Source organism: Patella vulgata, chromosome 5, assembly GCF_932274485.2.
Source record: "Patella vulgata chromosome 5, xgPatVulg1.2, whole genome shotgun sequence".
Taxonomy (NCBI): domain Eukaryota; kingdom Metazoa; phylum Mollusca; class Gastropoda; family Patellidae; genus Patella; species Patella vulgata.
Genome location: NC_065883.2, coordinates 40917886 through 40944587, shown reverse-complemented (window position 1 = coordinate 40944587; position 26702 = coordinate 40917886). Strand labels below are relative to the sequence as shown.

Here is a 26702-nt window from a genome sequence, read left to right as displayed (position 1 = left end):
AAATAATTGGTAGTCTGATTCCAATGTGTTACCTCCCTTATACCATTAGACGTACATTAGATTTATACAAATATAACGATTTTTGCCTTTTTTTTTATAGATTTTGACCCTTTTTGGACGATTTATACTATATTGAGGCTTTTATATTTGGATTCACACCCTAGACCACCGTTAGGACTCTAAGTACCAGAAGTTTAAGAAAGGAAATAAGAATAGTTTTCGAGATAAAAGCGTCTGAATAGGCTCCAAAAAGAAAAATACTAGATTTCAGCATCTCATGATATATTACCTAACCAGCGAATCTTTACCACTGAGATGTCATATTACCGTCCATTGTTCGGGCTATCCAATGACACTTTAGTTGTTTTGATTCGGTGAAATATGGCGTAGTAATCACTTTTTTTCGCAAGATCACCATTTTTTACTTTTTTACTTTTTTTTTTCAAAATATCGGATATGTTTTTGACTACTTTCGGTTTTTGCATCATTGTCGGGATAGTTTTAACAAGTTGAGGCTCTTTTTGGACCACTTATATTATTTCAATGCTTTTATTTTTGGACTCACGCCATAGTCCACCAATAGGACTCCGAGTAAAAGAAATTTAAGAAAAATTGTAGTTTTCGTTTTCGAGAAAATGGCGTCTTAAAATGCTCCAAAACGGAAAATACTAGATTTTCGTCGTACCATAATTTATTTTCTAGCCATCTAAATCGTATCATTTAGATGTCATATCATAGTCCATTAATGGGGCTATCAAGCGATACTTTAGTTCTTTTGGTCTGCTAACATCTGATGGAGAAATCAAGTTTTTCACAAGAGCGCTATTTTTTAAACCTTTTTTTTTTCATTTTTTGCATACTTCCGGTATGGAGATTATTGTCGGGATAGTTTTAATAACCAATTTGGGCAATTAGATAGCCACAGTGCTCTGTAATGATATATTACATTATCTGATCAGATAAAATGGCCCTGATCGTTGTTGAAATTGCTTTATGCAGCGGTCTGACTATATAGCTTTATGTTCCAGGACTTTCAGAAATATCGATTTATCCTTTCCAAAAAATATAAGGGTTGGGAAATGGGCAGAAAATTCGAAACAAAAATCGAAAAATAAAGGGCGATAACTCAGAATGAAACTTATATTTCTGGAATCGGATGGTCTTCAGGTATCCAAAAATGTAGGTCAAATTTGAAAATTTTGAAAAATAACAAAAATTGTCTCGTAAGCAACGTATTTTCAAAATTCGAACGATAATTATGAATTTCTTTACAGATTTGATATAAAGTCAAATCAGATTGAGTATGAAAACTGAAGAAAATGCTTTGATTAATACAATGGTACAGAGAGAGAATATATCACCGAGAAGTATGAAAGGTGATATTTGTGCAAATAGGGCATAGTTTTCTCCCTTATTTAGTAAATTTCTGCAAATATTGGTAAAATTCTAATTATTGCAACAAATCTAATACTGCATGGCTAAAATCTGTAGATACAGATACAGGGGTGAGAAATTGACTGAAAGTAGTGAAAGGTGATTCAATTATCGCTAGAGGTGCGTTTACTGTACTGTGTGTGTTAATTAATGGACGGGTTAAAAAACGACTGACACAGTGTGTATTCTTTGTTTGGTGAGTTTTCTCGAAAGCGTGTTATAACTGCAGCAAAGGTGTTAAATCAAATTTACCGTGCGATTTCTTGTTCGACCACTTGTTTTATGCAGATCGGTCTTTGTTAAGTGTAGGTCTTTATACATGGATTTATATGTGCTGTAGTTACATTTTAAAGTAGTCTGGCTGTAGTTATTTATATATTTGTCTTTTTTGTGGGTTTAATTGTTTACATATTATCGTGCGTACCACTGAACTATAACTGGACATATCTTAAAATTGATCGCACACAGCATCGTTATTTACCAATATCCGAACCAACCTCAATCAGATTAACGAATCTATTGCGAAAGCAAATTTATAAATATAAAATTGCCTAATTAATGAAAACCTATTAGTTTTGTCACTGATATATTTTTTATTACATGTGGGCGTTTTAATTTATAAATGATTGATTATTACCTGGGTTGTAAATAGGACTATCCAAGCTAAAAGTAATTCCCACATATATGACAACTGATAATTCACATATCAAATAACACTAATGCAAATAGGGACCAGGGCCGATTGTGTAACCAGCTTGTCTTCGCATGCAAAAGACCGACGTCCACTAATATCTTTTACACGTGTTCATTTAGCCGTTTGTCTTAACATCTTGTGATTCGACCAAACATTGTATAACAATGTTGACTTCGCATGCAAAATAGCAAGCTTTGACTTAATATGGAAATAGGGGCTTTATAAGAACAGCTAAATTTAAACACGTGTTAATATTGACATTGTTTACGATTGTATGAATAGCTTTGTTATTTTTCTCCCGGTACTAATAAACTACTGGGTCGAGTGAATCCAACTTTCATTATGTAATTTATACTATCGGCAGCGTGGTGCATGCTTTACTCGCGAAAACTGTTTTTGTTGGTAGACAGAGGCGACAGGTTATTCGGGGATGATTTTGTAATGTGGATGAAAACTGTGGTCTGTTCAATGTTGGTCTTATAATGACATAAATGTCTATTTCCCTTTTTTAGCACCTCATTTAAATAAAGCTTGGTATTTTATTAAATGTAGACATGTATACATATATGGTTTCTGAAACGAAAAATTGTCCCAGCCATTAAGTTATTGTATTGTTGTAGTCATATTTTCACAAGAAACTGCTCTTTGCCGATTTACATGTCTTCTCAATATGTTCGCATTAGGGTATGTTTGGTTCTCTTCCTTCAGAAACTAGGGTACCCTTCTTGGACAATTAGTCAAATGTAAAGAAATCTAACTCTCAGTCCCCCCCAAAAATGGAAGTCGAAGTCATATAATATTCCTGATCAAAAAAATGATTCAACCCCCATGTCATATATTTCAGACTTTATATCACATCCGTTGCATGCATAAATCCATATGTCACCAACCTTGTTCTATTTATAAAAACATGCAATCATCTTTGGAAATCACTCTGGTGTCCACTCTTGGGAGCTGGCCTCCCTAAAACAACTTTGTAATTTCTTTTGTTATTTTGGTCGCTTTATTTGAAACGATTTTCATAATAAGCCGTAGTAATTTGTGAATTTGTTTTTACTGTTAAATCTGCTTAATTGTGAGCGCGTCGAAATCTAAAAATTTGAAAAACAAATCGTTAACAAGAACTGCGATGCAGTAATGACGGGTAATGATGCAACCATACAAGTTAGAAACCATGGGTTTATTTTATTTCTTGATTTGAACAAATATCATAATTTTAAAAACATTACAAATGAGACTCATTTGAATAAAATATCTGTTTTGAAGACTAAAAATACAGTTTTTGTCTAAATGATGTCATTTCCAGTGACAGTGAAAATGTTAAATTGGTTTGAACTAGCTAGTCAGAATTGGCATTAGACATAAAATTGAGAAAGAACAAGCGGTTGCCATGCAATATACGCCCACACTTTGCAAGAGATGGACAGAGAACAAGCTCAAAAAAAGAAGTGATTTTTCGTACAATCAAGGGCCATAATTCAGGAAGTTACAATTTGATATGCATGAATATTGAAAGGAACCATGATCTTTGGGTTATAAATATGTATTTCAAGTTTCATCAAAATCGGATCAAAATTGTGTCCTCTCTCTAGAGGGTCCAAAACCTTGATATACCATATATTTACAATATTTGCGTACGAGGGGCAGCCATTTTGTCCGGCAGTTTTGGTCCGATTTGTACGAAATTCAGACTCAACCATCATAAGGGTGTAACAGTGATATATTCAAACCTTTTTTTAAATCGGATAAAAATTGTGACATCTATAGGGATCACATCCTAAAAACGTGACTTTTCGTAGAATCAAGGGCCATAATTCCGGAAGTTACGATATAATATGCGCGAATATCGAAAGGAACCAAGATCTTTGGGTTATAAAAATGTATTTAAAGTTTCATCAAAATCAGATAAAAATTGTGGATCCACAACCTTGATATACCATATATTTACACTATTTGCGTGCAAAAGGCATCCATTTCGTCCGTCAGTTTAGGTCCGATTTCCACGAAATTCGAACTCAACCATCCTTAGGGTATAATGGTGATATATTCAAACGTTTTTTTAAAATCGGATAAGAATTAAGACCGCTATAGGGTCTACAAGCTAAAAACACGATTTTGCGTACAATCAGGGGCCATAATTCAGGAAGTTACGATTCGATATGCAAGAAACCCAGATCTTTGGGTTATAAACTTACATTTCAAGTTCTATCAAAATCAGAAGGAAATTGTGACCTCTAGAGGGTCCACAACCTTGATATACCATATTTTTACGCTATTCGAGAACGAGGGGCGGCCATTTTGTCTGTCAGTCTTGGGCCGATTTTCACGAAAGTCGAACTCAACCAACCTTAGGGTATAACAGGGATATATTGCAACGTTTTTTTAAATCGGATAACCTCTATAGGGTCCACAAGCTAAAAACGTGATTTTTCGTACAATCAGGGGCCATAATTCAGGAAGTTATAGTCTGATAAGCGCGAATATCTAAAGGAACTGAGATCGTTGGGTTATAAACTTACATTTCAAGTTTCAACAAAATCGGATAAAAATTGTGACCTCTATAAGGTCCACCACAACCTTGACATACCATATTATTATGCTATTTGACTACGAGGCGTGGCCATTTTGTCTGTCAGTTTTGGTTTGATTATTACGAAATTTGAACTCAACCATCCTTAGGGTATAACGGTGACATATTCAAACGGTTTTTTTTAAATCGGATAAGAATTATGACCCCTATAGGGTCCACAAGCTAAAAATGTGATTTTTTGTACAATCAGGGGCCATAATTCAGGAAGTTACGGTCCGATATGCGCGAATATCGAAAGGAACTGAGATATAAACTTACATTTCATGTTTCAACAAAATCAGATAAAAATTGTGACCTCTATAGGGTCCACAACCTTGATATACCATATTTTTACGCTATTTGAGAACGATGGGCAGATATTTTGTCAGTCAGTTTTGGTCCGATTTTCACGAAATTCGAACACAGCCATCCTCAGGGTGTAACGGTGAAATACTAAAACGTTTTTTTTTAAATCGGATAAAAATTATGACCTCTATAGGGTCCACAAGCTACAAACGTGATTTTTCGTACAATCAGGGGCCATAATTCAGGAAGTTACGGTCCGATATGTGCGAATATCTAAAGGAACTGAGATCGTTGGGTTATAAACTTACATTTCAAGTTTCAACAAAATCGGATAAAAATTGTGACCTCTATAGGGTCCACAACCTTGATATACCATATTTTTACGCTACTTGAGAACGATGGGCGTCCATTTTGTCAGTCAGTTTTGGTCCGATTTTCACGAAATCCGTTCTCAGCCATCCTTAGGGTGTAACAGGGATATACTAAAACGTTTTTTTTAAATGTTAAAAATTATGACCTCTATAGGGTCCACAAGCTAAAAACGTGATTTTGCGTACAATCAGGGGCCATAATCCATGAAGTTTCCATCCGATACATGCCAATATCAAAAACAACCGAGATCTCTTTTGAAGATAAACCAATATTTCAAGATTGGATAATTGGATAAGAATTGTGACCTGTAGAGTGGCCACAAACAATTGTGGACGGACGGACGGACTGGGGCTACGACAATATACTTCAACATGAAAATGTGGGCGTATAATAAAAACCAACTGAAAAGTCATACCTTTTTACCGGTTACCCACAAAACAGACATTTTCTTAGCATTGTTTCCCGTTTTACCCTCTATTTCTGGCTCACTAACCCACGAATGATGCATTGAATGATCTTCTTTCATCTTGTGTAATTCATAAATATTCAACAGTGTAAGAATGACTCCGATTACCAAAATGGCAACTATCACATAAATCAACTTAGGTGTTCGTAATCTGTAACGTCTGCCATGTTGGTCGAAATCACCCTTGAAAAAGAAAAAGAAAATTTTACTTAGTAAGAATACTGGACAATAAGAAATATCTTCTGTGCATTTCGCCTTGAACTTTAAGACTGTTTTTATGAATGCTTTAAATCAATAGACTTCTTCGTCTCATGACCTCAAGCACTGTGCATAAATTTAAAGTAAATCGGGTATTAACTTGGGCCTCTAGAGCTTTCACAAGATGTTTCAAGGTGATCAGGGGCCATAACTCTGGCAGTAATTATCGGAAATCGCTGAAAATCAATATATTTGATGTGTATATATTTAAAGTCAATCGAATATTAACTTTAGCCTCTAGAGCGTCCACAAGATTTTTTAAAGTGATCAAGGGCCATAACTCTGGCAGTAATTATCCGAAATCGCTGAAAATCAATAGGATTCTTCATCTCAGGACCTTAAACACTGTGTATAAATCTACAGTCACTTAAACACTGTGTATAAATCTACAGTCAATCTGATATTAAAGGAGCTAAATCGCTAATATTTGGGACCTAGAAATTGACACAAATGGGTTGCAATGCATTTAATAATGTAATGTGAATATATAAACTGATTTACATCCAACCGTTTATGTTTCTACTGTAATTTCTTATCAGTTATGTTCGGCAAAATACGCCAGAAGTCTCAATTGAATTGCAATATTTAGCGTCTGGTTATTCCAATCTACACCGATGATATTTACTGCGCATGCTCTCCAGATAAGAATATAGCATCACCTTTTGACTTGACTTGTGGAATATGTCTAGCCGCGTTCTTTGAGTCCCTTGTTCCAAATGGCGCTGAAACGCATTATGGTACACGATTCGTGTACCAATGGTAAAATGTTTATTGTCTTGAATATTGGATATCAGAAGCCCATCTGAAAATCAATAGACTTCTTCGTCACATGACATTAAACACTGTGCATAAATTTAAAGTCAATTCGATATTAACTTTAGCCTCTACAGCATCCACAAGATTTTTTGAAGTGATCAAGCAAGGGCCATACATTTGTAACTCTGGCAGTAATTATCGAAAATCAATAGGTTTCTTCGCCTCATGACCTTAAAGTGCACATAAGATGGGTCCGAAAACTTTGAGTTAGTATAGCCAATGGTTATTATATCCACTTTAGGGCAAGTTCACACCAATCTGTTTGAAATTAATTCAGCTATCTGCACTCAAAGTCGCAAAAATAGACCTCCCGTAAAAACGACTTGGCCAATTATCGAAAACACTCTTAATCCCCTCCGATGCCAGTGACGTCACAGTGACCGAATGCATATTCAGAATGTTTATTCCTTAATTACCTATATACAGCCAGTGTGTGTATTCAGTAAGGGTGTGAAGATTAGTCGGTTTAGTTGGAGTCGGTTCGGTTTTACCTACAAACCGGTTCAAGTTTCGGGAAATCGATAGTCGTCTAAAAAATACAGCATGATATAAACCAGTCGCCCGAATATTATAACGTTTTTTTTTTAAAAAGATACATGTATTAATGATCGACAATTATGGGGGCGAATAAGCTACATCATTGATAAATGGTCGACAATAATAATAACGAGACAGGATATACTATATTCAGTAATCGGTCGTGGATATTCTCGCGATTACAAGCAAGTGTGTTTTTGCATACCTAATGAAGTTATTTTAAGAATACGTTATTTGATTGGTCCGTCGCTAAGGTCAATGGTTGAAGTGCCCAATCAGAAACAAGCAATCCTCCAGGTTAGGTCAATAGGCATGCGCACTGAGCTGATGCCCAGATACGCTTTCTCGTCGGTTTATCACTAATATTGATCAATACGTCATTGTTTGAAGTTTTTTATATGTTGTATTTATTACTTTTATTAAAAAGGTTAAACAGGAGATTTGAACAAACTACATAGTACAAACAAAACCAATTTTTTTAATGTACTGGACACATAAAACATAGAACTGTATGTATGTCGCCATTACAGTTTTAAGCTCCGTATATAAACTAATAAAGGCCAGTATATTAGCGTATATTCTAGACTATGGAAGACTAATATTTTTCAGTTAGTTTTCATTACCGACTAAACCGAATCGGTTCGGTTTTTTAGCCGCCGACTAACCGGTTCAAGTTTTGCTTAGTCGTCATACCCTTAGTATTCAGTAACGCATGTCTGATTCCTTAATCCCCTAATTAAATAAAACAACTGACTGCGGAATAATTTGTTTTGTAATTTAGAATTTGTTTTATAAAGCTAGTTGCTGTAGTCATATTCTCTTTTTAATCAGAATAAGCCGACGGTAAACCAACAATAATTGGCTTCTGATTGAAACAAGATTGGTGTAAAATTGTAGCCGGCTTATAAGAAACGAAATGGTTTCAAGTAGTAATCATATAAACTTAGATCATCAACATTTGTGTTATTGGTCATTTTATCATTCACCGAGAGAATGGAGGCAGAATATTTAGAGTTATCCTGTAGCAGTAGTTCTTTTAGCTCGGGCAGTGTATCGGATACAGATACATCGCGAGAAATGATTACTATAGCACCATATATGTTTGAGCCGTATTTATCTGACTCTAATTAATTTTAATCAGATTGGTGTGAACTTGCCGTAAAATGGATGTAGTAATCATTGGCTACACGTAGAAAAAAAAAAATTGGCCATCTTATGTGGTCTTTAAACACTGTGTATAAATTTAAAGTCAATCGGATATCAACTTTAGCATCTGGAGCGTCCACAAGCAATTGTGGACTCCGGACAGACGGGGGCGATGGCAATATACAACCACATTTCAATGTAGGAGTATAAAAATTGTGACCTCTATAGGGTCCACAAGCTAAAAAAGTTATTTTTCGTACAATCAGGGGCCATAATCAATGAAGTTACAGTCCGAGATCTTAGGGAGATAAACCTATATTTCAAGTTTCGTTGAAATCGGATAAAAATTGTGACCTTTAGAGTGTATAAATAACAACAATTGTGGACGGACATTCAGACGGACAAGGGCGACGACAATTATACGTCCACATGAAAATGTGGGCATATAAAAATTGTGGCCTGTAGACTGTCCACAAACACATTGTGGATGGACGGACAGGGGGCGATGACAATATATGTCCACATGAAAATAAAATTTAATTGTATATAGAGTTTGGCCTATCATTAACTGAATAATGCATACGATCATAATTTTTACCCAAATCAAAGAGGTTTAAAATTAACTTCTTTAAATTATTTCAGTACCAGGAATGATTAGTTATGTATGGAATTTACTTTTATTTTAGTTTTTAATAATGTATCCTATTTCCCAGAGACATGTCTTTTCTTGTCATGAATAGAAATTCTTTAAGGTCATTCTAAATGTGGTCTTCTTCAAAAGGTCAACAAACATTGGGTTATTTTCAGATCGCTATATATCATAATAACATTAACATTAAACATTTCATTCAAACACTAAATTTCCAGAGTTTGACAGTTGAGAAATAAGAGTATCTAGAACTATGTCCAAAAGATTGGGGATAAGACTTTGTTAACTGGAAAAAAGATAGGTTGTCAGACAATGAAACATACGCCCACAGCAGCTAAATCGTCCGAGCGGTCGACAAGGGTTGTCGCATATTTATTATTTTGTAGGTAATTGGGCCATTTACAAGACAATTTCATACTGATCAGATTATAATTTTCAGTAAAACAAGGGCCATAACTCTAGAAATAATTGACGGAAATTGCTGAAATTCAATAGGCCTCTTTTTTACAAATTTAAATGATGCATATAAATTTCATACATATCGGATGATAACTTTCATCGATCAAGCATAAGAAGGTTGACCAAAGTGAAACAAGGGCCATAACTATAGAAGTAATTATTGTAAATTGATGAAATTAAATAGGCATCTAAATGATGCATATAAATTTCATACAGATCAGATGATAACTCTTGGCATTAGAGCGTTCACATGGTTCAACAGAGTGAAACAAGGCCATAACTCTAGATGTAATAAACGGAAATTGCTGAAATTTACCCCATAAACATTGCCACATGGGAACCATATGGGGGAAAAATGGGCTGTGGGCCCAGGCGATACCACAAGGTCCCCATATAGGACCCATATTATCTTACCACATACAAATGTACGCAAATACACTTTATTTTCATATATATATTAATATCACAGAGACAAGCCAAATGATATAATGGTTACTTCTTTTTTACATTGATAATCTGACCGTATAGTGTATGTATCTGGGGCCAATATGGGATCTATATGGGATTTCCCACATTAACAACTCTGTTTTTGTACACTTGGGGCCAGTATGGTGTCCATATGGGATTACCCGTGTGTGTATCTGGGGATAATATGGTATCTGTATGGGATTACATATAACTTTTGCATATCTGGGGCCAACATGGTATCTATATGAGATTATTATTAGTCTATGTATGAGTTCATTATTGAATCCATACTTTTAGTTGTGTATATATTAATATCAGAGAGATAAGCCAAATGATATAATGGTTACTTCTTTTTTACATTGATAATCTGACCGTATAGTGTGTGTATCTGGGGCCAATATGGGATCTATATGGGATTTCCCACATTAACAACTGTGTTTTGTATAGATGGGGCCAATATGGTGTCCATATGGGATTACCCGTGTGTGTATCTGGGGATAATATGGTATCTGTATGGGATTACATATAACTTTTGTATATCTGGGGCCAACATGGTATCTATATGGGATTACTTATTAGTCTATGTATAAGTTCATTATTGAATCCATACTTTTAGTTGTGCATATATTAATATCACAGAGATAAGCCAAATGATATAATGCTTACTTCTTTCTTACATTGATAATCTGACCTTATAGTGTGTGTATCTTGGGCCAATATGGGGTCTATATGGGATTACCCACATTAACAACTCTGTTTTGTAAACATGGGGCCAATATGGTGTCCATATGGGATTACCCATGTGTGTATCTGGGGATAATATGGTATCTGTATGGGATTACATATAACTTTTGTATATCTGGGGCCAATATGGTATCCATATGGGATTACTTATTTGTATGTATAAGTTCATTATTGAATCCATACTTTTAGTTTTGTGAACCAATCTGTACAGAAAGGATTACGCATATGTGCACCAGAAGCCTGTCTGGTACGGATATGATATAACCACATTCATGTATATTATGTATATGGGTTCAATATGGGATTACCCACATGTGTATCTGGGGCCAATATCTTATGTATATGGCATCTACCACATATAAAATAATCTGGGTCCAATATTTTACCCATATGGGATTAGCCACACCTGTATCGGCTTCAATGTGGAATCATACCCATTGCATTTAGTAGATATTAATAAGTATTCAGAAAATTAAAATCAGAATATCATTAAAGTGTTTATTTGGGATACGTTAAACTTATTGCGCCCTCAACACTTGTATTTACATGACAAGTAAACAGTCGCACATACAGGTGCGATTTACATTAAACCATGTTACAACTACACAGATTTGTTAAAGAGCATAAGCATTTTTACAGGTAAGGTCTTTTTGCAATTTCTTTATTGATCTACTTTCAATTTCCCATTTCTCCTTCATTAAAATTTTATTTTTTTGCTTAATTAAACATAAACATTATGCAAGAGCTAAATCTGACTATTGCAGGTCTTTCTTTAGGTCTGAAATGTTATATAAACTATTAGACATTTATTAAAAAGACCATAATCAATTAATGCCCTCGATGGCATCTTATGGGTCCGATTTTCAATAGATTTGTATCCGATTTTCTGTCCAACGCCCTTGATAAATGGATAATCAAGTCTTCTTTTTATTATCGTAACAGCGGTAAAAATGACAATCGAGGCTACTGTGTATATGAATCAGATTGAAGCAATTTCACTGAAATTTTCGACATTTCCCATTTACATTATAATCCATTTTTTATCTATTATATCTAGAATTGTCAGCTCTTTATTTAATCTTCCATAATGTATGTATACATGCTGATCACGATGTCGGCCATTATCAATAAATTAAAAACAAAAAATGCGTTAAATTGTTGAAATCGTAACTGGTTATATTCATGGTGATGCGACTATGCAAATTATAGGTGAACAAATTCATCACCAACATATCAAACTCAAAATAAACAGCATTTAAAAAAAAACACTTTTGCACTTCTAAAACCAATACAGTAATAACAAATCAGAAAAATATAACTTAAGATTAAATTAATTTTCAAAAAGTATATAATATTATGAAGCCATACTTGCAAAGCTGCTAAAGCCTTTATGCGCAATATAAATAGGTACTCCATAGGTAGATGATTTATTCTACTGCGTACTGAAATTTGTTTTATATTTTGAATAAAATTAAAATCCAAACAATTTGGAGATCTTTTATTAATATTTTAGCTTACTATAGAATTAAGTGGTGAACTAATATACTTTGCAGAGATTAAACAGATTACAACAGAATTCTCCTTATCACAGACTATAATAAGTTTACCATGAATAAAAAATAGAGTTTGTTTATGAATGAAATTGTGATACATATTTTTATTTTAAGAAATATGAACTTCACTCTACCATTCAAAATAAATGCCCGTCTCTGTAGAGCTTTAAAGCAAAAGAATCGTAATACATTTTTCTTTAAAGAAAAAAGTCAAAGAAATCAGGACCGGTTTCTACTAAAATTTATTATGAATACAGCCTGGCTGGTGTATCTTGCTATTGAGATTTTAATGACTATAGCAGATTCTGTACTCAAATTATATAATATCTGACCATACAGCAGAGTTCATCAAGTCAACCGTGAATACCTGTCAACGCAACGCGTCATCCTTAACAACCAATTTAGTCTGTTAAATTGGTCATTGGCTTAATTTTAGATTCTGAAATGCAGAAGTATATGTGTATAGCAGCTAGAAGTTAGTACTAACAAGAAACAGACCAAAGTGGTACACATCTCTGCAATCACTTTACAAAATTTAATCAAAGGTAAATTTGTCCCATCCTTCCTATACTACGTAATATGCTTGATGGTTTTTGGAGTATCACTCAACTTTTCTACAAAATAAATTGAAATGAAAGTTTTTAAAGTTTCTATATTTTGAAAATGTTTGTTTTGACCTATAAAGGCTATATCTGTTACTTAACTGACTTGATAATATATGTATATTGCATCAAAGTACTTATATAAATATAAATGTTTTGTAATAATATCAGGATGGATTTGAATGGATGTTTCTTTTTTTCAGTTATTTTGAAAATATTGGCAAACTCTGATACAAGAAAGATGTCATTTCAAGAAAGGTGACTATTTACATTTTCAACTTATAACACGCATTAATGTGTATCATGGCAAAATATGTTTCTTGCTCTCGCTGGACAAAACGTCGGAAAGTTTTATCAGCTATACAACGAAATACATACAAAGGACATTATAACTGAATTTGGTAAAACTCTAGTTTGGTGCCACCCCTATACACAAAATATGCAGCCTCGATGACAGCCTTGGTGTAACTACCAACCTTAAACAGAATGACAAACAAACGACAGTCATATATATTAGTATGGACTCTATATTATGCCCCCCCCCCCTCCAAAACAAAAAAGTTACGAGTCAAATTTCTTGATATAGGTATGTTAGAACAACACTGACAGATAAATGCTTTTGTCTGGTGCCCTTTTTTCACAAAAAACTGTAACCATTTATATTAATGATCAGGATGATGAAGCTGCTTGGGTGTGCATGTTTTAAGACATGACAACTCGCATTAAAATAAATGTGAATTTATGGAAGAATAGTTTCGTTCGATATGTAATATATAGTGCACTTACTTATTTTTCCGTTTTTTCGTTCTGTTCAAGATAAATCGACTTGGACGATTAGGTGGCAGAGATATCCTGTCCATCGTTAACAACATCATGAAGAATCTCAGTGTCACATATGTACAACGGCGTTACAATTGGACAGGATAAAAAGGCAAGCGTGAATTAGGGGCTACAGCTACCATTGTTTTTAATAAGTAATATTGATGATACGTCATTGTTGGAATTAAATGCAAATCAATAATAGTTCTGGTACGATGGGGTTTATTTTAATGTTTTTACAATCGTTCATCAAAAGTCTTTTTGAACCCTCTGCATATTTCAGGTGCAATTTAGATTTGAATTGTATGTGTTTTGTGGTCTAAGAAGAAATCATATGGAAAGAGTTGTGTTGCTTTGTCAGGTTGCACATCAACAGACCTAATGTGCTTTCCTTTTGAATTACAGATCCAGTCAGAAGAAATCCAATGTTTTGAAACACCACAAACAAGGAAATCAAAGCTGCAGTTAGTCGTTTGAACTGGTTTCCTGACAAATTCAAGGGACGGGATGATGGGAGATCTCAACGAATTTCAATCGTCCTAACTGAGAAAGCATAATAATAAAACATGAAACCAAATATAAATAGTTTTGTACTTATTTGGTACAAGATCCCATATGAGTCCCATATTATGCCCATATTACATTTATTTGCACCCCGTATGAGTACCAGATAGTAACCATATGGCATTTCTTAACATGGCCATATGGGTCCCATGCAAGCCCCATATTACATTTATTTGCACCCCACATGAGTCTCATATAGTACCCATATTACATTTCTTAACATTGCTATACAGGTCCCATGTAAGCCCCATATAACACCCATATTATTTTAAATGACTTACCCATATAGATCCCACACAAACCCCATTTAGTACCCATATGGTTGCCCATATGGATCCCATATGAATGTTGGGTGCAAAAATGTTGGGGTCCCATATGGGCTCCCCATAATGGCCCCATATACATGACACATGGTACCCATATGGTACCCATCAGTGAATGTTATCAGGTACGCTTCTTGGTTTCACTAATTTAAATAATGCATATAAATTTCACAAAGATCTGATGATGACATTTGGCGCTTGAGCATTCACAAGGTTCAACAAAGTGAAACTAGAGCCATAACTCTAGATGTAATAAACGGAAATTGCTGATCAATAGAATTTTTCTTTTTACTAATTTAAATGACGCATATAAATTTCATACAGATCGAATGATGATAACTTTAAATGAAATTTAATAGGCTTCTTCGTTTAACTAATTCAAATAATGCATATAAATTTCATACAGATCGGATGATAACTTTCATCGAAATTCAATAGGCTTCGTAGTTTCACTAATCTAAATGATGCATATAAATTTAATGCAGATCAGATGACAACTTTTGGCATTAGAGCGTTCACAAGCTTCAACAAAGTGAGACAAGGGCCATATAATTCTAGAATAATTAACGGAAATTACTGAAATTCAATAGGATTCTTCTTTTTACTAATTTAAATGATGCATATAAATTTCATACAGATTGGCAGATAACTTTTGATGTTAAAGTGTTCACAAGGTGAAACAGAGTGAGACAAGGGCCATAATTCTAGAAGTAACAAACGGAAATTACTGAAATTCAATATGATTCTTCTTTTTTACTAATTTAAATGATGCATATAAATTTCATACTGATCAGCAGATAACTTTTGATGTTAAAGCGTTCACAAGATGCAATAAAGTGAAACAAGGGCCATAACTCTAGAAGTAATTAACGGAAATTACTGAAATTCAATAGGATTCTTCATTTCACTAATTCAAATAATGCATATAAATTTCACAAAGACTGGATGATAACTTTTGGCGTAAGAGCGTTCACAAGGTTCAATAAAGTGAAACAAGGTTCATAACTCTAGATGTAATTAACGGAAATTGCTGAAATTTAATAGGATTCTTCTTTTTACTAATCTAAATGAAGCTTATAACTTTTGATGTTAGAGTGTTCACAAGGTGCAACAAAGTGAAACAAGGGCCATAACAGAATAACATAAATATATCAAAATCAAAACATTAAAGCGTTCAAAAAAAATTGTGGATGATGGACGGACCGACGGCAATATACATCCACATTTCCATGTGGGCGTATAAAAATCTTTCTAGATAATTGTCATGCACCAGTAATTAAAATTAATAATAGAGTTAATGGTGTAATTTGCCATGTGATTAAAATACAGACCTATATCTAGTTTCGTTTTTTTAAAATTTCGATGACCTACGTACACTACATGAAGATCTCACCGGTTGTATTGGAAGGTCATTTCAGGTGTCATACGAGCGGCTTTTGACCCTTTGAAGTCAGACATTGATTAATCAATCAGCGTTGATGTTTCTAGTGGTTTACCGATAGTTCTTTGCACCGCATGCCAAGAACTGGCCGTAACAGACCGTTTCATTGGCTAATTTAATCCCTCACATCAACCAGAACACAGGTTATATAACAACTCTTCCAGATCCTAGTTTTGTGAAGACAAGTAAAACGAAATTTTGAACTATAAAAAATGAAACAAAAGAGGATCTGTATTTTTAATCTCCACGATTAAAACCAAGATTTCAATCGCAGCACGAATTGTTATAGTTATAGTCGGAACCTAGCATAAGAAAGACACAAGTTCAGGAAGATTTTACATTTCCAGTTACATTCACACAAACTTTCATAGTCAGTTGACAAGATTTTATAAATTATTGAGTAAGGGGATTTAAGTGAACAGTGAGAAAGAGTTTGGTTAGGCTTTAGAAATCTGTCCACCACTCAGAATTATCAGTATATCAGTATAGTGAGGTATAGAAAGAGAGAAATTGGGTTTAACATTCACTCAACATAAAGTAGTTAGGCCTACTTACACGGAGTCCTACAGCAATGTAATCCATTCCAACAGTAATTCACTGTAACATAATATAACTTGCATGTTGAAATATAGCATTGTTTGTTCATATCAGAAAAAAAAACATCAAATAAATCAAACCTCCATTGCATTGATCAAGAACTCCTGGCTATACCGGTCACAGACCACAGAGTAAAAATACATTTTTACTCTGTGATACCGGTACTAATAATATTAGCGTACACCAGTTTAGTACCTAAAATGCCTTCCTCAAATTACTGGATAAATTATTGATAATCCAAAAACTAAACCCTTCGTATTAATTAATCTGTCAAAGACAATCTATATTATATTTATATATAGGCCTACCTGTCTTAGTCTATTCACACGATCAATCTATCTCACTCTGAGAAAGTCTATGGAAACACTCAATCTAATAATGAGATAGCAAAAATTGTTCAACTGAGACGAGGATGTAGCTAGGCTAAAGATATTGATGTGAAATACAGGTTGGTAGTACGTCGATTAGATGTTGCAACTCCGGTAGAAAGGACAATCCGCAAATGCACCAAACATGACGGAGTTGCAAAGTACAATGCGCAAAGACGAGTGCACATTGAGTGGCTGGCTGTATCTATTTATATCGTCTGTTCTATAAGTATCGCCTGCTGTTATTTATATTTATAAAGTATATTTGTAAAGATTAAATCAACATTTTAAAAACGTGTTTGAAATAAAATTAAAATTTTACATGTCTTTGCAGTTTACTGTTAGGAGTATTTCATGAGAAATGAAACGAAATGGAGTTTAACGTCCTACTGTTCTGCTCCTAACCTGGGCTGTATTTCATGAGAACAAAACTTATAAATAGGCTTACGACTACAGACCGCAATTGTTACCCGATTTTAATGAAACTTACAGATTACAGATCACAATTATCAACCGATTTCAATGAAACTGGCAGATTATAATTACTTTAATTATATCTCAGAGTAGCCAAATTTCGACCACTTCCGGTTGATAATTGTGGTCTGTAGCCGTGCCACATGAAATGTGTGGTAACCTGGTATCTCGGAAACCGCTAACCGGAAGTGGTTGAAATTTTGGCTACTCTGAGATATAATTAAAGTAATTATAATCTGCAAGTTTCATTGAAATCGGTTTGTAATTGCGGTCTGTAGCCGTGCCACATGAAATGTGTGGTAACCTGATATCTCGGAAACCGCTAACCGGAAGTGGTTAAAATTTTGGCTACTCTGAGATATTATTAATTTTATCGTATTCTGTAAGTTTCATTGAAATCGGTAGATAATTGTGGTCTGTAGTCGTGCCACATGAAATGTGTGGTAACCTGATATCTCAGAAACCGCTTACCGGAAGTGGTCGAAATTTTGGCTACTCTGAGATATTATTATTGTTATCATATTCTGTAAGTTTCATGGATATCGATTGATAATTGTTGTCTGTAGCCGTGCCACATGAAATGTGTGGTAACCGGATATCTCGTAAATCGCTGACCGGAAGTGGTCGAAATTTTACCTACGCTGAGATATTATTAATGTTATCGTTATCTGTAAGTTTCATTGAAATCGGTTAATAATTTCGGTACGGAGACTTGCCATATGTGGCAAATAGTCTCTGGATTGTCTTACCACATGTGGCAAATAGCCCCAGCCTGTCATTTAATGACATCTTCCTTTAAAGGAGCTAAATCGCTAACATTTGAGACCTAGAAATTGACAAAAGTGGGTCGCAACGCATATAATAATGTAGTATGAATGTATATAAACTGATTTACATTCAATGGTTTCCGTTTTACTCCAATTTCAAATCAGTTATGTTCGGCGAAATAAGCCAACAGTCTTAAACGAGTGCACATTTCTAGCGTCTGGTTATTCCAGTCTACATACGCCGTTCGATTTGGTGCAATGCGTCTAGCCTCGTCCCTCGAGTCTCTTGATACAACTGGGACTGAAGCGCATTATGGATATCAAATATTGGATATCAAAAGCCCATCTTTTTCCGGTAAGATCACAACATGAATGTTGATTTAGTTTGACAAATAATTTGTGTTTTCAATGTTGAAGATTTTGGATGATATTGAGTTAGAGACTTAGCTGCTTTAATTAATAAATGAAAAAATACGACAAATTTTAAAACGTTTTTATTTAACAATGTTTCAGGCACTTTAATTAAGTTTAAGCCTGTCAGGAAATCCAAGATTAATAACACAAAAATAGAAAACAAATGTATATGCCATTCTGCGAATGCCGTACAGACCAAATCATAATGAAATGGGGTTTAACGTCCTACTGTACTGCTCCTACTAGGCTAATGCAGACGGACACATCCATATTGCAGTGTGTTATGAGGGGAATTTTGCCCGGGTAGCGGCACAATGTTCTTCTTTTAAGTCTTACATCGAATTCCTACTGCCAAGGCATTTTTACGTGCACGTCAGTGTATACAGGGGACCCCGGTTTTTGGCCCCATCCGAACGACTAGACAGCTGTACTTGTAAAGCCCCCCCCCCCCCCTGCACCACTGACAAGGGGAAACCACGCCGGAAAATTACGATGAACTTTCCCGGCCAATGTCATACCTATATTAGGCTATTTTGTGATTTGCTTTACCCTCGGGCAGTGATTTTAAACAGAAGTTTGAAAGGATATACGATTTCTCTCCGTTATGTTTAATGCCCATCACATCCCATCCCATATTTAATTTCATCCTGTATAAGGGAATAATGAGAAAATATCTGATAAAGTGCAGTTTACCAAAGTTATCTGCAATATCAAAATAATTTACTCACTTTACACAGGTCAATGACAATAAAATTGTGTAAATATAATTTTTTTCTTATAAATTTGTGGCGTAAAATAAGCCTATATAGTGTCGCATGAATACCGTGTGCCTACTTGCAAACTCAAGTCATACATTCAGTATTTATCAAATCAATAAATTCATTTAAGCAAATGTCCAATCTATATATAGGTTATTTTCTTTTACATTTTATAATTAATATGACTATCTACATGTATTAACATTGGCTATTCTACAGCTAAAAGAAGTTAAAATATAATACTATCGTTTGTCAGGATGATTAACGGTAATTTTAATAATGTACTAGCAGGATACCCGGCTTCGCCCGGGGGTCATAACTCCGAAACCGGAAGTGGTAGACTAACGCCACCTGGCCTATGTTACTCCCCGGTCCGAGCTACCCCTATACCCCAAATTTCAGACTCGGGGCAGACCTAGTGTAGCCGCCAACCCCGAACAGACCGGCTTTGCTCGGGGGTCATAACTCCGAAACCGGAAGTGGTAGACTAACGCCACCTGGCCTATGTTACTCCCCGGTCCGAGCTACCTCTATACCCCAAATTTCAGACTTGGGGCAGACCTAGTGTAGCCGCCAACCCCGAACAGACAGACTTCGCTCGGGGGTCATAACTCCGAAACCGGAAGTGGTAGACTAACGCTACCTGGCCTATGTTACTCCCCGGTCCGAGCTACCCCTATACCCCAAATTTCAGACTCGGGGCAGATGTAGCCGCCAACCCCGAAAAGACAGACTTTGCTCGGGGGTCATAACTCCGAAACCGGAAGTGGTAGACTAACGCCACGTACCTGGCCTATGTTACTCCCCGGTCCGAGCTACCCATATACCCCAAATTTCAGACTCGGGGCAGACCTAGTGTAGCTGCCAACCCCGAACAGACAGACAGACAGACAGACAAACGACAGTCACAAATATATATATAGATGGCACCTTGTTTAGAATATACACAGACTTGCACTGTAACGTGAGCCTATATTTATATCAATATGACTGATAAGTCTCCGGATACCAAAAAGAGTGGACCAAGCCGATGCAAGTTTTGTTGTGGACTCAGCAAAATTGTTGATCAGACGAAAGTGCTTAATATTTATCACTTTCTCTTCTATGCTTTTGAGTGTACTTGACCGAGCGTCACTAGGCGGTGCGGGGAAGTTCTCTCCCCGCGCGCCGTTGGAAACAAATCTTTTTTTTAAAATTTGGTCAAATCGGAAGCTCATTAACTATTAAGTTTTATCTGACAATACTTTTGAGGGTAATTCGATGCATTGTTTCGCCATAGTAAACCCATGCCATCGTTAAATCTGCCTACCAAAAAGTGGAAATGGTCGCATTTCATGCTGGATTTTTGTTAAGTTACTGCCACTGGCAAATAACCGGTTGTCTAAAATCTGCTGAATCATTTTCATTGCGCAAAATTCCACACGACTTCTGTTGTTTATGAATCATATACTACCCCCATCCCTGACCAGCCTGAGATTTTTTAAACTCGTAAAATGCGGCCCACAATATTTTCTTTTCAATTTTATTTAACAAGATTATTTGTGCGAAATAAATAATTAAGATTATAAGAGTTGTGCATGCCATGAGCACGGTTCCGGTACCGTGTACACGCAAACCCACTGTCCCCACCGCACTACGTATAAATCTTTTAATAGAGAGTTGGCCATTCTTGCTATAACAGTTCAAAAATAGATGATGAAAGAAGAATATATTGAAAATTTCAGTCAAATTACTTTATTCTAAACAAAGTTATCACCATTGTAATTTTTGACTAGAAATAGGAGTAAACTCTCTCTTCACCGTCTCCGAGAATGGCCGATCGTTTGATTGACAGGCGTTAACTCCACCTACATAATCTCGATTATCAAGTAACGTTTTCAATGGCTGTGGTACCGTTAGCCTATTCGGTTTGAGACGGGGTTGCAATTCAATTCGTATCACATTTATTTTTACTACAAATTAAAAATAAGACTTTTAATATATAGATAACAAGTGAAAGTTTGAAAGGAATGGACCAAATCAATGAGGCATAATTATAGCCGACTTCTTGTTAGCCTGCGTGTACTCTTGTGGTAGGCCTATGTAACTCCAGAAGCAGACAAATAGGAAACAGTGATCCGATGGGGCTGCAATTCAACTGGGGTGATGTTAGCTGCGATGTTTATCAATTTCCATAATTTTTCTGTAAACGCAAGCGACAAAAGGGCGTATAATACCGACATCAAAACTTTCATTTTAACCACAACTAAACATAATATCAAGGCCGTATATATTGAACTTTCAATCAAATTGACTGACATGCGGCCTCGCTCAACAGCGGCCTCGCTTCGTACACTCTATCATTTAGCCTCGATCTAAAATTTCCGGGAGTATGACGTCAACGTAACGGTTAATCTCCGCTTACGACGCCATTTAAATTTTTTATCAATCAATGAAATCCTGTTTAAATCCAAGCCGAATCCAAGCCATCCGTAGGTCTACAGAGTTGATTTTGTGCTTGTTGTGTAAATAAAGATCTAATAAATTTATAATTTCTTTGACATCTGAAGCCTAAATAAAGATTTGCAATAATCAGATTTAGCTCTTTTATGTTTAACAGCGACCTCAGACGATATAAATAGATACAGCCACCCACTCGATGCGCACTCGTCTTTGCGCATTGTATTTTGCAACTCCGTCATGTTTGATGCATTTGGCCTATCAATCTAGTCTTAATATCTATGGTTTAGTATAATAGGCCTACAGTTCTATGGTTTAGTTAGCCTTAAGTTATGGTAGGCTGCGAGTCTGACGTATTAGAGCAGGTTATCCAGTCTAATCGGCGAGCCTTGTGTGGACAGTACTGGTATTCATGCCCTGCTAGCCATATGATAACGCTGCCCCTTTTTCGTATACTAAAGGACCACCAACATTAACGTAATTGTGCTAGACTATGTTCGATGTAATGTGATTGGCCGTCTTCGATCTTGTAGTGTTTTCCATCTGCGTGGTTGTTATTTCTCGACATCCAGTAAATGTTCTGAACGTTTTATCGGTAGTATTGCAACACAAATATACGCATTGCAGGCGAGTCTGAAAGAATAAGAAGATGGTTATATCTTGATCCATTATACATAATAAAAATGGTAAGTTTTAGGTTGAGACTTTACAAATTGAAGGTTGTTTTTTTTATTAGAAATAGTCTAAATAGAACCGCAGTAACTAATAATTATAACTTATTAAACTTTTAAAGGAGCTAAATCGTTAAAGGAGCTAAATCGCTAATATTTGGGACCTATAAATTGACAAAAATGCCAGTTGCACTTTCGTACCTCTACCAGTTCCCGTGGTCATAGGAACTTGAAATTATTAGAGGATGTTAAGGGGGACTAGCAATGACCACACACCAAATTTCAGCCGAATCGATCAATAACTTTTTATTTTACCGACCTTTTAATTTCTAACGAGAGAGAACTTCATCTGTTTGACGCCATTTGCTTTGTTTACTATTTAGACTCGAATAACAAGACACTAAGACGGAAACCGACACACTGCACTAGCTGCCTATCTCTGCAGTTCATAAAAATTAATATAATTTTCGTATACTTTAATTTTTGCGCGAAGCCACCATGTTCTATAAAATACTATTTGGTGTTGATCAGTGGATTGGCCTTTAGGTGTGAATATTGCCGTGACCTTGATTTTGACCTTGAGTCTTAACTTCCCATCCATATCAGGGCCTTTGCGTTTATGATTGCCGTGGCCTTATTTCTTACTGTATTTTCAAAGTTAATGTTCGAGGTGAAAGCCGAGACGACGTCCTTCAGAAAAGATAATTGGGTCAAAGTCTTTGGTCAAGGTCATGTTACAGAAAACTAAACTCAAACTTTTCAAAGTAATTTTTTGGACATTTGACCTTGACTTACGACCTTGACCCCGTAACCGTTTTCGAAGGCTATCACCTTGGCTTGAATCATGGACGTTTACCTTGGTTCTGTCACACACTGCTCGGTCAGAAAAGGGTCAAACGGAGAGGGGCCCGTGTCCGAAAGGAAGTCAATGGGCGTAGTCAATGTGAAAGGTCGTGGTGACCTCCACTAGTCACCGTTAACCATCCATGACCTTGACCCTGACCTAGTGTCCGAACTTCCCATCCATCTCGGGCCCTTTGCGTTTATGCGTGCCGTGACCTTATTTCTTACTGTATTATCAAAGTTAATGTTCGAGGTGAAAGCAGAGACGGCGTCATTCAGAAAAGATAATTGGGTCAAAGTCGTAGGTCAAGGTCATGTTACAGAAAACTAAACTCAAACTTTTCAAAGTCATTTTTGGGACAGGGCCAGGGTAAACGTCGATGGTTCAAGCCAAGATGATGGGCTTTGAAAATGGTTACGGGTCAAGCTCGTCAGTCAAGGTCAAATGTCCCAAAACTGACCTTGAAAAGTTTGAGTTCAGTTTTCTATAACATGACCTTGACCTACGACTTTGACCCAATTATCTTTTCTGAGGGACTTTGTCTTTGCTTTCACCTCAAGCATTAACTTTGATAATACAGTAAGAAATAGGGTCACGGCAAGCATAAACGAAAAGGGCCCGAGATTGATGGGAAGTTTGGACTCAAGGTCGAAGTCAAGGTCACGGATGGTTAAAGGTGACTAGTGGAGGTCACCACGAACTTTCACATTGACCACGCCCTTTGACTTCCTTTCTGACACGGGCCCCTCTGCGTTTGACCGTTTTCTGACCGAGCAGTGTGCGACAGGGCCAGGGTAAACGTCGATGGTTCAAGCCAAGATTATGGGCTTTGAAAATGGTTATGGGATCAAGGTCGTAAGTCAAGGTCAAATGTCCCAAAACTGACTTTGAAAAGTTTGAGTTCAGTTTTCTGTAACATGACCTTGACCTACGACTTTGACTCATTTATCTTTTCTGAAGGACGTTGTCTCTGCTTTCACCTCAAGCATTAACTTTGATAATACAGTAAGAAATAGGGTTACGGCAAGCATAAACGAAAAGGGCCCGAGATGGATGGGAAGTTTGGACTCAAGGTCGAAGTCGAGGTCACGGATGGTAAAAGGTGACTAGTGGAGGTCACCACGAACTTTCACATTGACCACGCCCATTGACTTCCTTTCGGGCACAGGCCCCTCTGCGTTTGACCGTTTTCTGACCGAGCAGTGTGCGACAGGACCAAGGTAAACGCCCATGATTCAAGCCAAGTTGATAGCCTTCGAAAATGGTTACGGGGTCAAGGTTGTAAGTCAAGGTCAAATGTCCCAAAACTGACTTTGAAACGTTTGAGTTTAGTTTTCTGTAACATGACCTTGACCAACGACTTTGACCTTTTAAACTTTTCTGAAGGACGTTGTCTCTGCTTTCACCTCAAGCATTAACTTTGATAATACAGTAAGAAATAGGGTCACGGCAAGCATAAACGAAAAGGGCCCGAGATGGATGGGAAGTTTGGACTCAAGGTCAAAGTCAAGGTCACGGATGATTAAAGGTGACTAGTGGAGGTCACCACGACCTTTCACATTGACCACGCCCATTGACTTCCTTTCGGACACGGGCCCTTTGCGTTTGACCCTTTTCTGACCAAACAGTGTGCGACAGGACCAAAGTAAACGTCGATGGTTCAAGCCAAGGTGATAGCCTTCGAAAATGGTTACGAGGTCAAGGTCTTAAGTCAAGGTCAAATGTCCCAAAACTGACTTTGAAAAGTCCGAGTTTAGTTTTCTGTAAGATGACCTTGACCTACGACTTTGACCCAATTATCTTTTCTGGTGGACGTCGTCTCTGCTTTCACCTCGAACATTAACTTTGATAATACAGTTAGAAATAAGGCCACGGCAAGCATAAACGCAAAGGGCCCGAGATGGATGGGACGTTTGGACTCAAGGTCAGAGTCAAGGTTACGGATGGTTAACGGTGACTAGTGGATGTCACCACGACCTTTCACATTGACCACGCCCATTGACTTCCTTTCGGACACGGACCCTCTGCGTTTGACCGTTTTCTGACCGAGCAGTGTGCGACAGGACCAAGTTAAACGTTCATGATTCAAGCCAATGTGATAGCCTTCGAAAATGGTTACGGGGTCAAGGTCAAATGTCCCAAAAATGACTTTGAAAAGTTTGAGTTTAGTTTTCTGTAACATGACCTTGACCTACGACTTTGACCCAATTATCTTTTCTGAAGGACGTCATCTCTGCTTTCACCTCGAACATTAACTTTGATAATACAGTAAGAAATAAGGCTACGGCAAGCATAAACGCAAAGGCCCCGATATGGATGGGAAGTTTGGCCTCAAGGTCAAAATCAAGGTCACGGCAATATTTACACCTAAAGGCCAATCCACTAATCAACACCAAATAGTATTTTATAGAAAATGGTGGCTTCGCGCAAAAATTAAAGAATACGAAAATTATATTAATTTTTATGAACTGCAGTGTTAGGCAGCTAGTGCAGTGTGTCGGTTTCCGTCTAAGTGTCTTGTTATTCGAGTCGGTTTCCGTCTTAGTGTCTTGTTATTCAAGTCTCATTAGTAAACAAAGCAAATGGCGTCAAACGGATGAAGTTCTCTCTCGTTAGAAATTAAAAGGTCGGTAAAATAAAAAGTTATTTATCGATTTGGCTGAAATTTGGTGTGTGATCTTACCCGGAAAAGATGGGCTTCTGATATCCAATATTTAAGACAAAATAAACATTTTACCATTGGTACACGAATCGTGTACCATAATGCGCTTCAACCCCAGTTGTATCAAGAGACTTGAGGGACGAGGCTAGACACATTGCACCAAATCAAACAGCGTATGTAGACTGGAATAACCAGACGCTAGAAATTTGCACTCGCTTGAGACTGCTGGCTTATTTCGCCGAACATAACTGATTTGAAATTGGAGTAAAAATGGAAACCATTGAATGTAAATCAGTTTATAAATATACATTCATATTACAGTATTATATGCTTTGTGACCCACTTTTGTCAATTTCTAGGTCCCAAATGTTAGCGATTTAGCTCCTTTAATGTAATATGAATGTATAAACTGATTTACATTCAATCGATTCTGTTTTTACTGTAATTTCTAACCAGTTATGTTCGGCGAAATACGCCAGAAGTCTCAA

General features: G+C 36.3%; 2 protein-coding genes and 1 long non-coding RNA gene across 5 annotated transcripts in view; 2 read left to right on the top strand and 1 right to left on the bottom strand.

Annotated features, from left to right (window-relative positions):
• Window positions 1–17372, bottom strand: part of LOC126820661 (probable tubulin polyglutamylase ttll-15) — a 189616-nt gene extending 172244 nt beyond the window's left edge. For all 3 annotated transcript variants that reach the window (XM_050548783.1, XM_050548784.2, XM_050548786.1), the window contains exons 1-3: window positions 17126–17372; window positions 16776–16817; window positions 5791–6024 (exon numbers count right to left, since the gene is read on the bottom strand). In XM_050548783.1, the coding sequence (XP_050404740.1) occupies window positions 5791–6024; window positions 16776–16802 (261 nt within the window). In that variant the 5' untranslated portion in view covers window positions 16803–16817; window positions 17126–17372. The remainder of the gene's footprint in view (window positions 1–5790; window positions 6025–16775; window positions 16818–17125) is intronic.
• LOC126820723 (uncharacterized) lies at window positions 12827–14392 on the top strand. The gene is made up of 3 exons (XR_007680113.2): window positions 12827–13016; window positions 13277–13331; window positions 14298–14392. It is a non-coding gene; the product is annotated as an uncharacterized LOC126820723 (long non-coding RNA).
• A 5215-nt stretch (window positions 17373–22587) lies between the features above and the next one.
• LOC126821486 (AT-rich interactive domain-containing protein 4B) overlaps window positions 22588–26702 on the top strand; it is a 338016-nt gene continuing 333901 nt past the window's right edge. The window contains exon 1 of the mRNA XM_056101477.1: window positions 22588–22723. Coding sequence (XP_055957452.1) covers window positions 22721–22723 — 3 coding nt within the window. The 5' untranslated portion in view covers window positions 22588–22720. The remainder of the gene's footprint in view (window positions 22724–26702) is intronic.